The sequence below is a fragment of the Salvelinus namaycush genome, chromosome 31 (assembly GCF_016432855.1).
Source record: "Salvelinus namaycush isolate Seneca chromosome 31, SaNama_1.0, whole genome shotgun sequence".
Taxonomy (NCBI): domain Eukaryota; kingdom Metazoa; phylum Chordata; class Actinopteri; order Salmoniformes; family Salmonidae; genus Salvelinus; species Salvelinus namaycush.
Window position 1 is genome coordinate 47276508 of NC_052337.1, and position 15125 is coordinate 47291632.

The window sequence follows — 15125 nt, forward strand, 5'->3', positions numbered from 1 at the left end:
TCATCAGACCAGAGGACATTTCTCCAAAAAGTACGATCTTTGTCCCCATGTGCATTTGCAAACCATAGTCTGGCTTTTTTATGACGGTTTTGGAGCAGTGGCTTCTTACTTGCTGAGCGGCCTTTCAGGTTATGTCAATACTTTTGTACCTGTTTCCTCCAGCATCTTCACAAGGTCCTTTGCTGTTGTTCTGGGATTGATTTGCACTTTTCGCACCAAAGTATGTTCATCTCTAGGAGACAGAACGCGTCTCCTTCCTGAGCGGTATGACGGCTTCGTGGTCCCATGGTGTTTATACTTGCATACTACTGTTTGTACAGATGAACATGGTACCTTCAGGCGTTTGGAAATTGCTCCCAAGGCTGAACCAGAGGTTCAACAATTTTTTTTCTGAGGACTTGGCTATTTTTCTTTGGTTTTCCCATGATGTCAAGCAAAGTGGCCCTGAGTTTGAAGGTGGGCGTTGAAATACATCCACAGGTACACCTCCAATTGACTCAAATTATGTCAATTAGCCTATCAGACGCTTCTAAAGCCATGACAGAATTTTCTATTTAAAGGCATAGTCAATTTAGTGTATGTAAACTTCTGACCCACTGGAATTGTGATACAGTGAATTGTAAGTGAAATAATCTGTCTAAACAATTGTTGGAAAAATTACTTGTGTCATGCACAAAGTAGATGTCCTAACCGACTTGCCAAAACTATAGTTTGTTAACAAGAAATTTGTGGAGTGGTTGGAAAAACGAGTTTTAATGACTCCAGCCTAAGTGTATGTAAACTTCCGACTTCAACTGTAAGAATTACATACATAGTACAACGGTTGTGTCCTCATTCTGACATGCTGTACTCTCCCTGCCCCTCTCTCCCAGGTGTGCAGCCCACCCCTGCATCCTCTGAGCTATACCCCATGTACGTGGTGTTCCTGGGGCTGGCTGTACTGGGCTTCATCTGCCTGGGGGTGCTGGTGTCACGTAAACGCCGACGGGAGCACGGACAGCTCTGGTTCCCTGAGGGCTTCAAAGTGTCTGAGCCCAGCAAGAAGAAACGCAGAGAGCCCGTAGGAGAGGACTCTGTGGGACTCAAGTAAGTGCGTGCGTGCGTGTTTATGTGTGTGTGTGTGTCTTTTCATGTGTGGCTTATCTAACTGGTCTTTCCTATGTCCATCAGGCCACTGAAGAACATTTTGGACATTTCTCTGATGGACGACAGCCAGAATGGATTGTGGGGAGAGGAGGAGCCAGACTCGAGACGCTTTAGGGTAAGAGAGCATCTGAAACCTACACAGACCATGTACAACCACTAAATGTATAAAATAGTGTACACATAATGTGTATTGTGTGGTCACAGAGATTGTGTTGCCCTGTATTCGTTTATTGGATCTTTTGTACGATAGTTGATGGACCATGTTTGTCTCTGTGTTAGTTTGAGGAGCAGGCAATGTTGGACCTAGATGACCGCACTGACCACAGACAGTGGACCCAGCAACACCTGGATGCGGCTGATCTGCGGATCCCTTCCATCGCCCCCACGCCTCCCCAGGGAGAGATCGAGAATGACTGCATGGACGTCAATGTCCGAGGCCCAGGTGTGTGAGGATCTCCCTCTGCTCTTTTTTTCTCTCTATATACAGTACCAGTCAAAAGTTTGGACACACCTACTCATTCCAGGGTTTTTCTTTATTTCTACTATATAATAATAGTGAAAACATCAAAACTATGAAATAACACATATGGAATCATGTAGTAACCAAAAAAGTGTTAACCTGTTTGGCGTGCAAGCCCGACGTCGGTACACTTATGACAACAGCCAGCTCAAAGTGCAGGGCGCGAAATTCAAAAGATATTTTTTTTTAATATTTAACTTTCACACATTAACAAGTCCAAGACACCAGATGAAAGGTACACATCTTGTGAATCAAGCCAACATGTCCGATTTTTAAAATGTTTTACAGGGAAGACACTATGTAAATCTATTAGCTAACCACGTTAGCAAAAGACACCATTTTTCATTACTCCACCAGTTATTTACTCCATCAGTAGCTATCACAAATTCGACCAAATAAAGATATAAATAGCCACTAACCAAGAAACAAATTCATCAGATGACAGTCTGATAACATATTTATTGTATAGCATATGTTTTGTTAGAAAAATGTGCATATTTCAGGTATAAATCATAGTTTACATTGCAGCTACAGTCAGAAATTGCACCGAAAGCAGACAGAAAAATTACAGACACCAACGCCAAATAACTAAATACTCATCATAAAACATTTCTGAAAAATACATAGTGTACAGCAATTGAAAGACAGGCATCTTGTGATTCCAGACAATATTTCCGATTTATCAAGTGTTTTACAGCGAAAACAAAATGTAGCGTTATATTAGCTTAGCACAATAGCCAGAAACACTTGGGCGCCGGCGACTACGGCAGATATATGAAATAACATCATAAAATGGGTCTTACTTTTGCTGATCTTTCATCAGAATGTTGGACAAGGTGTCCTTTGTCCAGAACAGTCGTTGTTTGGATTCAGAACGGACACTTTCCCTCTTCATTTAGCAAGCGCGCTAGCCGGGTGCCACGACACTCTCCATGTCAACAAACGGAAGAGAACGGAACACAGCAAAACTCCCGAAAAAATTTCAATAATCTGATGAAACCATATTGAAAAAACATACTTTACGATGATATGGTGACATGTATCAAATAAAATCAAAGCCGGAGATTGTAGTCGCCTATAACGGAAGCTAAACAAAAGGCAATCACACTGTCCAGCTCGCGCTATTCAGAGTACCGAAAATGGTGGACACGAGATTCCAAGATGATGTGTTCCAACTCAGATCGAGATAATCACCTCATTTCTTCTCTCACAGCCTCTTGACAACCAGAGGAAGGTGTATGACGTGTATGTATACTAATAGGTCTTGTGCCCATGTATAGGCATGAAGAAGAACAGAGCATCGATTTCAGACGTTCCACTTCCTGGTCAGGAAAAGTGCTGCAGAATGAGTTCTGTTTCACTCAGAGAAATAATTCAAACGGTTTTAGAAACTAGAGAGTGTTTCCTATCCAATAGTAATAATAATATGCATATTGTACGAGCAAGAATTGAGTACGAGGCCGTTTGAAATGGGCACGATTTAACTGGCTACTCAATACTGCCCCTTGCAGCCATAAGAAGTTAAACAAATCAAAATATATTTGAGATTCTTCAAAGTAGCCACCCTTTGCCTTGATGACAGCTTTGCACACTCTTGGCATTCTCTCAACCAGTTTTATGGGGTAGTCACCTGGAATGCATTTCAATTAACAGGTGTGCCTTGTTCATTTGTGGAAATTCTTTCCTTAATGTGTTTGAGCCAATCAGTTGTGTTGTGACAAGGTAGCAGTGGAATACAGAAGATATTTTGTAAAATACCAAGTGCATATTATGGCAAGAATAGCTCAAATAAGCAAAGAGAAATGACAGTCCGTCATTACTTTAAGACATGAAGGTCAGTAAATCCAGAAAATGTCAAGAACTTTGAAAGTTTCTTCAAGTACAGTTGCAAAAACCATCAAGCACTATGATGAAACTGGCTCTCATGAGGACCGCTACAGGAAAGGAAGACCCAGAGTTACCTTTGCTGCAGAGGATGAGTTCATTAGAGTTACCAGCCTCAGAAATTGCAGCCCAGATAAATGCTTCACAGAGTTCAAGTAACAGACACATCTCAACATCAACTGTTTAGAGGGGACTACGTCAATCAGGCCTTCATGGTCGAATTGCTGCAAAGAAACCACTACTAAAGGACAACAATAAGAATAAGAGACTTGCTTGGGCCAAGAAAACGATCAATGGACATTAGACTGGTGGAAATCTGTCCTTTGGTCTGGAGTCCAAATTTCAGATTTTTGGTTCCAACCGCTGTGTCTTTGTGAGGCACAGAGTAGGTGAATGGATGATCTCTCTGCATGTGATGTTCCCACCGTGAAGCATGGAGGAGGAGGTGTGATGGTGTGGGGGTGCTATGCTGGTGACAGTGATTTATTTAGAATTCAAGGCACACTTAACCAGCATGGCTACCACAGCATTCTGCAGGGATATGCCATCCCATCTGGTTTGCGCTTAGTGGGACTATCATTTGTTTTTCAACAGGACAATGACCCAACACACCTCCAGCCTGTGTAAGGGCTATTTGACCAAGGAGAGTGATGGAATGCTTCATCAGATGACCTGGCCTCCACAATCACAAATTGTTGATCTCCCCCTCTTGGATGGAGTAGCTGGAGGACGTCTGATATGGGGGGCCTATATAGTGTCTCTGTCATACCCCCCTGTCACATGACTTGTTTAGAAGTAACATTAAAGACGTCCTCCAGTGATTAATTTTTTTTTGCATTTGTGATGATATTGGCCTCCCCCCTGTTAAGTTCATGTTTTAAGTACCCCTATATTTCTGTTATTACGGGGCTATCACTCAGTCAAGAGTGCGCATGCGCAGGAAGTCTTGTCGTTGATGGACCTGGCCTTGAGTGTAATGGCTACTTGTAGTGTGTTCATATAGTATAGTAAACTTTGTTAAACTGGAACCTTGTCGTTGTGTCATTTCGAGTTAACATTGGTAGCAGAGGATGGTTTCTAACTACAATGTGCCACCTCGCATCGACGAGAAGAGGTCATACGAAAGTTGGAAAAATGAACTGGGAATCTGGACACGCGTTACTAATCTGGACGCGAAAAAGCAAGCACTTGCGGTGGTATTATCGCTCGAGGGAAGAGCGAGAGATACAGCACTGGAAATATCCGTTGAGGATTTGAACAAGGATGACGGTATGGGAACTTTGATCACAGCACTGGATTCTGTATTTCTTAAAGAAGAGAAAGACCGTGCCTACGAGGCATATTCAAACTTTGACAGTGTTACGAGAGATATTTCGGTTGCAATGGCGGACTACATCATTGATTTCGAACAGAGGTACAATAGAATGCGCAAGTACGACATGGTTCTCCCAGATGCAGTGTTAGGGTTCAAGTTGCTAGACACTGCCTGTCTAGATGGTAGAGACATGGTTCTCCCAGATGCAGTGTTAGGGTTCAAGTTGCTAGACACTGCTTGTCTGGATGGTAGAGACATGGTTCTCCCAGATGCAGTGTTAGGGTTCAAGTTGCTAGACACTGCCTGTCTGGATGGTAGAGACATGGTTCTCCCAGATGCAGTGTTAGGGTTCAAGTTGCTAGACACTGCCTGTCTGGATGGTAGAGACATGGTTCTCCCAGATGCAGTGTTAGGGTTCAAGTTGCTAGACACTGCCTGTCTGGATGGTAGAGACATGGTTCTCCCAGATGCAGTGTTAGGGTTCAAGTTGCTAGACACTGCTTGTCTAGATGGTAGAGACATGGTTCTCCCAGATGCAGTGTTAGGGTTCAAGTTGCTAGGTACTGCCTGTCTAGATGGTAGAGACATGGTTCTCCCAGATGCAGTGTTAGGGTTCAAGTTGCTAGGTACTGCCTGTCTAGATGGTAGAGACATGGTTCTCCCAGATGCAGTGTTAGGGTTCAAGTTGCTAGACACTGCTTGTCTAGATGGTAGAGACATGGTTCTCCCAGATGCAGTGTTAGGGTTCAAGTTGCTAGACACTGCCTGTCTAGATGGTAGAGACATGGTTCTCCCAGATGCAGTGTTAGGGTTCAAGTTGCTAGACACTGCTTGTCTAGATGGTAGAGACATGGTTCTCCCGGATGCAGTGTTAGGGTTCAAGTTGCTAGACACTGCCTGTCTGGATGGTAGAGACATGGTTCTCCCAGATGCAGTGTTAGGGTTCAAGTTGCTAGGTACTGCCTGTCTGGATGGTAGAGACATGGTTCTCCCAGATGCAGTGTTAGGGTTCAAGTTGCTAGACACTGCTTGTCTAGATGGTAGAGACATGGTTCTCCCGGATGCAGTGTTAGGGTTCAAGTTGCTAGACACTGCCTGTCTAGATGGTAGAGACATGGTTCTCCCAGATGCAGTGTTAGGGTTCAAGTTGCTAGACACTGCTTGTCTAGATGGTAGAGACATGGTTCTCCCGGATGCAGTGTTAGGGTTCAAGTTGCTAGACACTGCCTGTCTAGATGGTAGGGAGAAACAGTTGGCTTTGACTGCTTGTACTGTGCTGACTTTTGCATCTATGAAGTCGGCACTAAAAAGAATATTTGGTGAAAAGACGTCTGTCACGCCAATAACAGATGGAATGCAAGTGAGTGACGCAGCATATTACACCGAGCAGCACAGAAAAGGCGCCAACAAGTCACGTTCTCAAGACAACCAGAAGAGGGCGCCATTTCCCGGCACAAATCCACTGGACAAATATGGAAGGAGATCGAAATGTGCTATCTGTCAAAGCACTTACCATTGGGTTAAAGACTGTCCTCATAAAAATGAACAAGTTAAACTAACAGAGGAAAATGTAAACACAGAGATAGAGCAGTGTAACATTACACTGTTTTCAAATGAATCTGCTTCTGATACTGAGATTTTTATAGTTGAATCCTTAGGATCTGCTGTGATTGATACTGCATGTACACGGACAGTGTGTGGGGCAAAATGGCTTGATAGCTATGTCAGTGAACTAAATATGAAAGAAGTACAAAATATGATTGACACACCAAGCAACAGAGCTTTCAAATTTGGAGATGGGAGAATTGTCCATTCTACCAAGAGAGTTAAGATACCAGCAAAAATTGGTCAGACTAAGTGTCACATTGAAACAGAGGTGGTCCCTACAGATATCCCCTTACTATTAAGCAAAGCTTCCCTCAAGAAGGCAGAGGCTGTACTAGACATAAAAAATGACAAGGCAGTGATGTTTAAACAACCAGTGACTCTTGAACTTACTACCTCAGGCCACTATTGTGTAAACATTTTAGACAAAGACATCACACAGTGTCCATGCAAAAATGAGATTCTGACTGACACAGAGCACATGAAGATTCTGACAGTCACAGAGAACATGAGCACTAAAGAAAAACACAAAGTATTGTTAAAGCTTTACAAACAGTTTGGACATGATACAGTTAACAGACTTCAAAAGTTACTCAGCAGTTCAGGGAATAATGATGATGAGAAGTACGAGTCTGGAGACAAAGTGTACTACAAACGAGTTGACTGTCAAGAGTGGAAAGGACCGGGAGTAGTCATTGGTCAAGATGGTGTGGTGATATTTGTGAGGCACGGAGGCATGATTGTCAGGGTGCATCACTCAAGATTGCGGAAAGTAAATGATCAACAAGATAGAGGGGCTGTTGCTGAGAATCAGTCTCCTAATGAAAATGACAAAAAGGACACAGTAACAGACACAAACCTACCAGATGTCGCATCCAATGATATGGACACCGAAACTGACATAGGAAATGGAGCAGAGACCTTCAACCATGCCACAGGTAATACTGTTGAGCGTTCAAATGAGGAAAACATTCAACAGCCACATGTGTTAAGAGAACATGGTTGTTCCAATCTGAAAACTGGACAACCTGTTAAATACACGGACAGAGAAAGTGGTATTCCACATACAGCAACCGTCATTGGACGAGCAGGAAAAGCAAAACACAAGAACTGGTACAACTTGCAGTACTCTGAACCAGCTACACTTTCTGGTACAACAGGGTCAGCTGACCTGTCACTTGTAGATAATATCAGAATTGAACCAATGGAAAATTGAGAAAAACAGAATGACATTCAAAATGATGATGTACTTGAAACAAAGGACGTGTCATTTGACTCAGCTAAGCTAGATGAGCTCAGTAATTGGAGGAAAAATGGAGTGTTTGAGGAAGTCAAAGACATTGGCCAAAAATGCTTCTCAACAAGGTGGGTGTGTACCCTTAAAGAATCCTTAACTGGAATAGTGCCTAAAGCACGTCTAGTGGCTAGAGGTTTTGAGGAGCTGGCTGCTAAAGAACTCCCAAAAGACTCACCGACATGCGCCTCAGAGTCACTCAGATTGCTGATGTCAGTGATCTGCCAGAAAAAATGGAAACTTAATTCCATAGACATCAAATCTGGATTTTTGCAGGGAACAGAGCTGTCAAGGGACATTCACATCCGACCTCCGCCTGAAGCTAAAAGCGAAGGAACACTGTGGAAACTAAAATAGTGTGTGTATGGACTGGCAGATGGATCACTCTACTGGTACAACAAAGTCAAGGCAACAATGCTGAGTACAGGTGGAAAAATGTCACAAGTGGATCCTGCAGTCTTCTATTGGCTTGATCAAGACTGCAATGTGACTGGAGTACTTGCCTGTCATGTTGATGACTTTATCTGGGGTGGCTCACAGACCTTTGCTTCAACTGTGATTCCACACCTCAAAGCTGTTTTCCAGGTTAGCCGTGAGGAGCATGATCATTTTTGTTATGTTGGCATAGAGTTTATTGCAGTTGATAGAAAAATACTGATGCAACAGGAGAGCTATATCAAGAATCTTCAACCCATCCACATGGATTCTTCAAGACCCGTACAAAGGAATTCCCCTCTATGTGGAATTGAAGCTGGTCAATTGAGGTCAAAGATAGGACAAATTTTATGGGCTGCGAGACAGAGTAGACCTGGTTTGATGGTTGCAACTTGGCATCTAACACAAAACACTGTACAAACCATTCATGAGGCAAACAAAGTTGTTCTTAAACTGAAATCACAACAAGTGACTTTAAAGTTTCAGCATGTTGGAAAAGATGACTCTTTGAAACTAGTTGTCTTCAGTGATGCTTCGCTAGGTTAACACTGGTGGGACAAAATGGCACTTTCTACCTGTAGTTTGTGTCACTGACAACTACTCATTAGTTGATGCTGTGAAGTCAACCAAGTCTGTCACAGAGAAAAGACTTCGAGATTAGCAGCATCAAGGAACTTATTCAAGCACAGAGAATCCAGCGGATTCTGTGGTCGACCACAAAGGAACAGCTTGCTGACTGTCTGACTAAAAAAGGAGCATCCGGTCTTGTGCTCCTACAGGCTCTCGCTCCTACAGGCTCTCAGTAATGGAAAGTGGCAGCTTGAGTAATACAAATAAGAACTGTCACACAACCCATTTGTAATGGGGATCTTGAATAATACTTGGACATTTAATTATGTTGTTGATGTTTTATTTGTCTTTAAAGAAAAGGGGGAGATTGTTAAGTTCATGTTTTAAGTACCCCTATATTTCTGTTATTACGGGGCTATCACTCAGTCAAGAGTGCGCATGCGCAGGAAGTCTTGTCGTTGATGGACCTAGCCTTGAGTGTAATGGCTACTTGTAGTGTGTTCATATAGTAGAGTAAACTTTGTTAAACTGGAACCTTGTCGTTGTGTCATTTGGAGTTAACACCCCCTTGCTTGAGGGACAATAGAGGAGCAATAACTAAAACAAAAGAGCAAAGGCCAACACCCCCATGCCCACCTATTGTTAAGTAAACCAGGTGTTAAATGAGAAGAAAAGGAGACTGGAGTGCCACTCAGTTTAAATCAAGTATTTGCCCTTTGTCCTAATGTGTGTTTTTTCTCTCTATCCACCTCCCATCTCTCAGACGGTTTCACTCCTCTAATGATCGCATCGTGCAGCGGGGGAGGCTTGGAGATGGGGAACAGTGAGGAGGAGGAGGACCCTTCGGCTGAGATAATCTCTGACTTCATCTACCAGGGAGCCAACCTGCACAACCAGACGGACCGCACAGGCGAGACCGCTCTTCACCTTGCCGCCCGCTACGCCCGTTCCGACGCCGCCAAGCGACTGCTGGAGTCCACCGCCGACGCCAACGTCCAGGACAACATGGGGCGCACTCCACTGCACGCCGCTGTGGCTGCAGACGCACAGGGAGTCTTCCAGGTACCAGAGTTCTCTAAACTACTACAGTACTCTAGTAGTGCTACATAATTAGCATAGTGCTACTCTGAATTAATAAATACATTCATTTTATATGCCACTTTTCATTTGTGGACTATCAAAATGCTTTTCTAAAGCGTGTGCAAAAAGGTGCATTTACGTGAATTGAAAATGCTATTATATACAATGCCATATGTAGCATTCCCTATTACCAGTTAAGCATTTGGACTTTGCTCTCAGATTTAGCCTGTACTGTACATGTTCACTAAAGGTGTCTGTCTTTTCGTTCAGATTCTGATCCGGAACCGGGCAACTGATCTTGACGCCCGCATGCATGATGGAACGACTCCTCTGATCCTGGCTGCCCGATTGGCTGTGGAAGGCATGGTGGATGAGCTTATCAACTGCCATGCTGATGCCAACGCCATCGATGACTTTGGTAGGTTACAGGCTGACTACACCGCTCACGTCGCGTGCATGAGCGTTGCAAAATACATTTAGAAATCTATAATATTACATTATTGCACCCACACTGCTCACGCGCGCCAACGAGCATCTGCGTCGCCAAGGGCTAAAATAGAAGTCAGTTCTATTTGTGATGCAGATCGCGCTGCAAGTCCTGCCTCTCCCATCTCCTCATTGGTTTATAGAAGCAGGTACCCACGTGCCATCTCCTCATTGGTTATACCCACGTGGGTGACTGAAGACGGACGAGGTCAGTGGCGGTTAACGCACCTAATTTATGAAAGTTGCCAATCGCAATATAAAATCAAGAGAAGAAAAAGCCTGGAAGGATGAGAGATGACTAGAAACGATTCGGTTGACCGTTTTATGTGTGGATTAATTGGTGGAGTAGAGGACCTTGTGCATTTCAGGTAAAATAACAACTCAATGTTTATATCCCAGGACAAATTAGCTAGCAACAGCAAGCTAGCTAAATAGGACAAATTAGCTAGCAAGTGCAAGCTAGCTAGCTAAATTGCCATAAATGTTTAATGTTTTTCGACCTGTCCACAAATTAATATAATTGGTTCAGAGTTTGTTTTGATATTTTAACCTGCGTGTCGTGATCGCGTTTGGTGTGGGGGGACAAAATAAATTTATGCACGATGGCGCACGCGCGCAGCCGGTTTGGGTTCCGTGTTACACTGAATTTACTTTGGTTCTATTCACATTCACATATCTCCCACACAGTGTACTAAGGGAATGGGTGTAATTTGAGATTTGCCCTTAACCGGCTGACCCATCTTCATGGACTATGGTACTGCTGGAGCACTTTGCCAACCGTGAGATCACCGACCACCTGGACCAGCTGCCCCGGGACATCGCCCAGGAGCGAATGCACCATGACATCATCCGTCTGCTCGATGAATACAACCATGGTCTAGGAATGTGCAGGTTATTTGCTTTTGTATTAAATCATCCATCCTTTTATGTATTTTAATTTTTTTCTCCAGGTAAATCTGCCCTTCATTGGGCTTCAGCTGTCAACAACGTGGATGCTGCCATGGTGTTGTTGAAGAATGGCGCCAACAAAGACATGCAGAACAACAAGGTGAAAAACATGGGTCACACAAACATGGCTCTTACATATCACACTAGTTGACACACTAGTGAAACTACTATTTGCCAACTTGTGTAGTTATGTGTGTAATTGTTACATGCGCAATGGTGTATTTCGAAATGTTGAGAAAAAATACTAAACGCTGATTGTGCAATGCCATTCCAGTAAATGCCACCATTGTTCAAGGGATCAAAGAATAATCACAATCGAATGTAAAATAAAGTATTGTATAAACATTTTCTCACGCACTGTTTTCTGTCTCTCTAGGAGGAAACTCCTCTCTTTCTGGCAGCCAGAGAGGGCAGTTATGAGACGGCCAAGGTACTGCTGGAGCACTTTGCCAACCGTGAGATCACCGACCACCTGGACCAGCTGCCCCGGGACATCGCCCAGGAGCGAATGCACCATGACATCATCCGTCTGCTCGATGAATACAACCTGGTGAGGAGCCCAGGGCTCCATAATGGGACCCTGAGCGCCACCAGCCTGTCCCCTCCTCTGTGCTCCCCCAACGGATACCTGGGCAGCCTCAAGCCCACCGCCCCAGGCAAGAAGGTCCGCAAGCCAGGCTCTGGAGGGAAGGATGGTGGCAAAGATATGAGGATACGGAAGAAGAAGTCCCTGGACGGGAAGGGCAGTCTGCTGGACAGCTCAGCCGTTCTCTCGCCCGTCGACTCCCTGGAGTCGCCCCACGGGTACCTGTCCGACGTGGCGTCGCCGCCAATGACATCGCCATTCCAGCAGTCTCCGCCCATGTCGTTCAACCACCTGCAAGGCAGTGGAGACAGCCACCTGGGTCAGATGGGCATGGGCAAGGGGCAGGACATGGGGCGTATGCCCTTTGACCCGAACCCTCCCCGCCTGTCCCACCTGCCTGTTTCTAGCCCCAGCAGCCAGGGAACCATCACTATGGCCATGGGCGGAGCTGGGGGAAGAGGACAGTGTGATTGGCACTCCAGGATGCACCCGGGTCTCGGGCAGCAGGGTGGCTTCAACCAAGGCCTTCCCATGTCCCACGGTATGATGGCTCCCCTCCGCGGGGTCCCCACTGCCACCCTGTCCCGGATCATGGGCTACCAGGGCCTGCAGACCAGCCATCTGGGCACGCCGCCCCACCTCATGCAACAGATGCACTCCCGGCAGAACCCGCAGCTCCAGCACCAGAACTCCAACTCCACCACGGCCGGCCAGGTCCTGAGCCAGAGTTTCCTGAGCAGCGAGCTGAGCGGCTCGGACCTGCAGCAGGGCAACGGGGCGGGTCGCTCGGTCCCCATCCACACCATCCTCCCCCAGGAGACCCAGATTCTCGGCACACAGTTCCTCACCCCACCCTCCCAGCACAGCTATTCCGGCCCAATAGACAACACACCCAATCACCAGCTTCAGGTGCCTGACCACCCCTTTCTAACTCCCTCCCCCGGATCCCCTGACCAATGGTCCAGCTCGTCTCCACATTCCAATATGTCTGATTGGTCAGAGGGCATCTCCAGTCCTCCAATGAGTTTGCATTCTCAGATGGGCCTTATCCCTAACCAGTTTAAGTAGAGTGGACAGAAGGACTCATCAATAGGAAAACTAAATCAAAAATACTTTTAAATGGATAATGGACAAGAACATCTGACCTGACTGAAGATTCTCCTTTTTTATTACCAATTTTTATACTAACGACAAGAACTGTTTTTTAAATGTTTTATTTATGTACTTTTTTGACATGATATAAAGAAGATGCTTTTATATTTCAGCTTTTTTTTTTTTATTGGGAGGGAACCTGGGCTGTGTGTGAGGGGAGATTGGGGACAGGGCGTCAGGAAAGGAGTATGTCTATCTACCGTGACGCAGAGGCTACTGACTGTGCGAACACTGGCTATTTATTGGTGTCTTATGTTGCTCTCATCACTGGATCGTGCACCAATTTTCACTGTTTTATTTTGGGAGTGCATTGTCATTATGATGTTTTGTATAATATATTTTTCAGGGGAATGTTTGTTGTAAAAGTTCCAGTATTAATTGATTAGATGTATAACCTCATCTTTTTTAACTGAAGCAAGTTTGTTACTGAACGACAATTCATTAAGTCTTAACACTGAGTATGCGCTAGAGGATGGATGATCAAACCTGTGTCTTAAAGTGTGTCCAAAATGCCACCCCTGTCAGTTTAACGGTTGATGTCTGCGGTAAAATGAGTTTGGGGGATTAGAATGGGACCAGGTGAGTCCCGCTGGGAAACTGTGTTGACTGAAAGTGCAACGGTAAGTTCATCCAGGACATGAGATAAAACTTAAAGACAAATTACATCTTACACATGCCTTATTCTACAATGGTGTGTCACTGTTATTTTGCTCCTTTGAAGGCAAAAATGTCATCTTTGGTGAGATTCCCAGTGAGTGTCCTCTAAATCGAGGATGCTTTTTGTGTGTGTATGAGAGAAAGAAGGAAGTTCTTCTTGTGTGTTTGATGACATCACCTGCGCTTTGTGGGGAGCATGGCATAGGTGTCTGTTATGTCACATTTATAAACTAGATCAGAGATAAGTGTTTTAAGAAATGTCATTCAAAGGTGTATGTACATGCAATGTTTGCAAACAAAAAGTATTTCCTGTCAAATATCTTCTTGATTCAATAAAGGGCACTGTTAAGCTTGCAGTTATGGATTACATGTTTTATGATTTATTAATGGTTACATTCACACTATAATGTGATTGACTAACCACAATAGATGAATATTACAGTTTGATTCGATCGTTTCCATGCTTTGCAACGGAATGATTTCCCTATTAATCCTGTTTACATGGACACATCTGAAATCAGGCTACCTGATGGGACTTTGATAAATGCAGAAAATCTCATTGTAGCCTATAGATATGAAATCAATTTATGGATTATTTTTTTTACCTTTACATTTTAGTCATTTAGCAGACACTCTTATACAGAGTCACTTACAGTTAGTGCATTCATCTTAAGATAGCTAGGTGGGACAACCACATATCACAGTCATAGTAAGTACACCCATCTAGTACCTGGGTCGGACCCACCTTTGCCTCCATAAACAGCTTGAATTCTTCGGGGCATTCTACAAGATGTCGGAAACGTTCAACAGGGATGTTGGTCCATGATGGCATCACGCAGTTGCTGCAGATTGGATGGCGGTACATTCATGATGTGAACAGCCCGTTCCATCTCATCCCAAAGATGCTCTTTTGGGTTGAGGTCTGGGAACTGCACAAGGCACTCAAGTAAACTGAACTCGCTGTCATGTTCCAGGCTAGAACGGTGCGTGGGTAAAATCATTAGGTAAGCCAATCCCAGTAAAAAAAGCAATATTACAGCCTATGTTTTGATATAAACCGTTGTTGGCTCTATAACCCAATCGTTCATACGCCATCGTGATATACAATAAGGCCATGACAAAAAAAGACACATGTACAAGACACATAAAGTACACATGTTTGTTTCCTGACAAAACCGGAGAGCAACATCTGTCCAGTGAAGTCCACGAAGCAAATATTGCATGTAAAAAAAAAACTGTTATATGACCTGCAGCATGGTCAAGTTAACGATTTTGACAGTTTACTCAACAACAAAAATCTACTGATTTAGAACCACAACAGGAGCACTGCCTCTGCTATTTCAGCACCATTTCAACTTAAACATTTAAACATAATCAAATCGACTATATACACTGCTCAAAAAAAATAAAGGGAACACTAAAATAACACATCCTAGATCTGAATGAA

General features: G+C 44.1%; 1 protein-coding gene across 1 annotated transcript in view; it reads left to right on the top strand.

Moving 5' to 3' along the window:
• Nucleotides 1-14028, top strand: part of LOC120026015 (neurogenic locus notch homolog protein 1-like) — a 66743-nt gene extending 52715 nt beyond the window's left edge. Inside the window, exons 28-34 of the mRNA XM_038970793.1 lie at nucleotides 873-1086; nucleotides 1171-1261; nucleotides 1426-1588; nucleotides 9533-9831; nucleotides 10120-10267; nucleotides 11286-11383; nucleotides 11660-14028. Coding sequence (XP_038826721.1) covers nucleotides 873-1086; nucleotides 1171-1261; nucleotides 1426-1588; nucleotides 9533-9831; nucleotides 10120-10267; nucleotides 11286-11383; nucleotides 11660-12937 — 2291 coding nt within the window. The 3' untranslated portion in view covers nucleotides 12938-14028. The remainder of the gene's footprint in view (nucleotides 1-872; nucleotides 1087-1170; nucleotides 1262-1425; nucleotides 1589-9532; nucleotides 9832-10119; nucleotides 10268-11285; nucleotides 11384-11659) is intronic.
• The last annotated feature ends 1097 nt before the right edge of the window (nucleotides 14029-15125 follow it).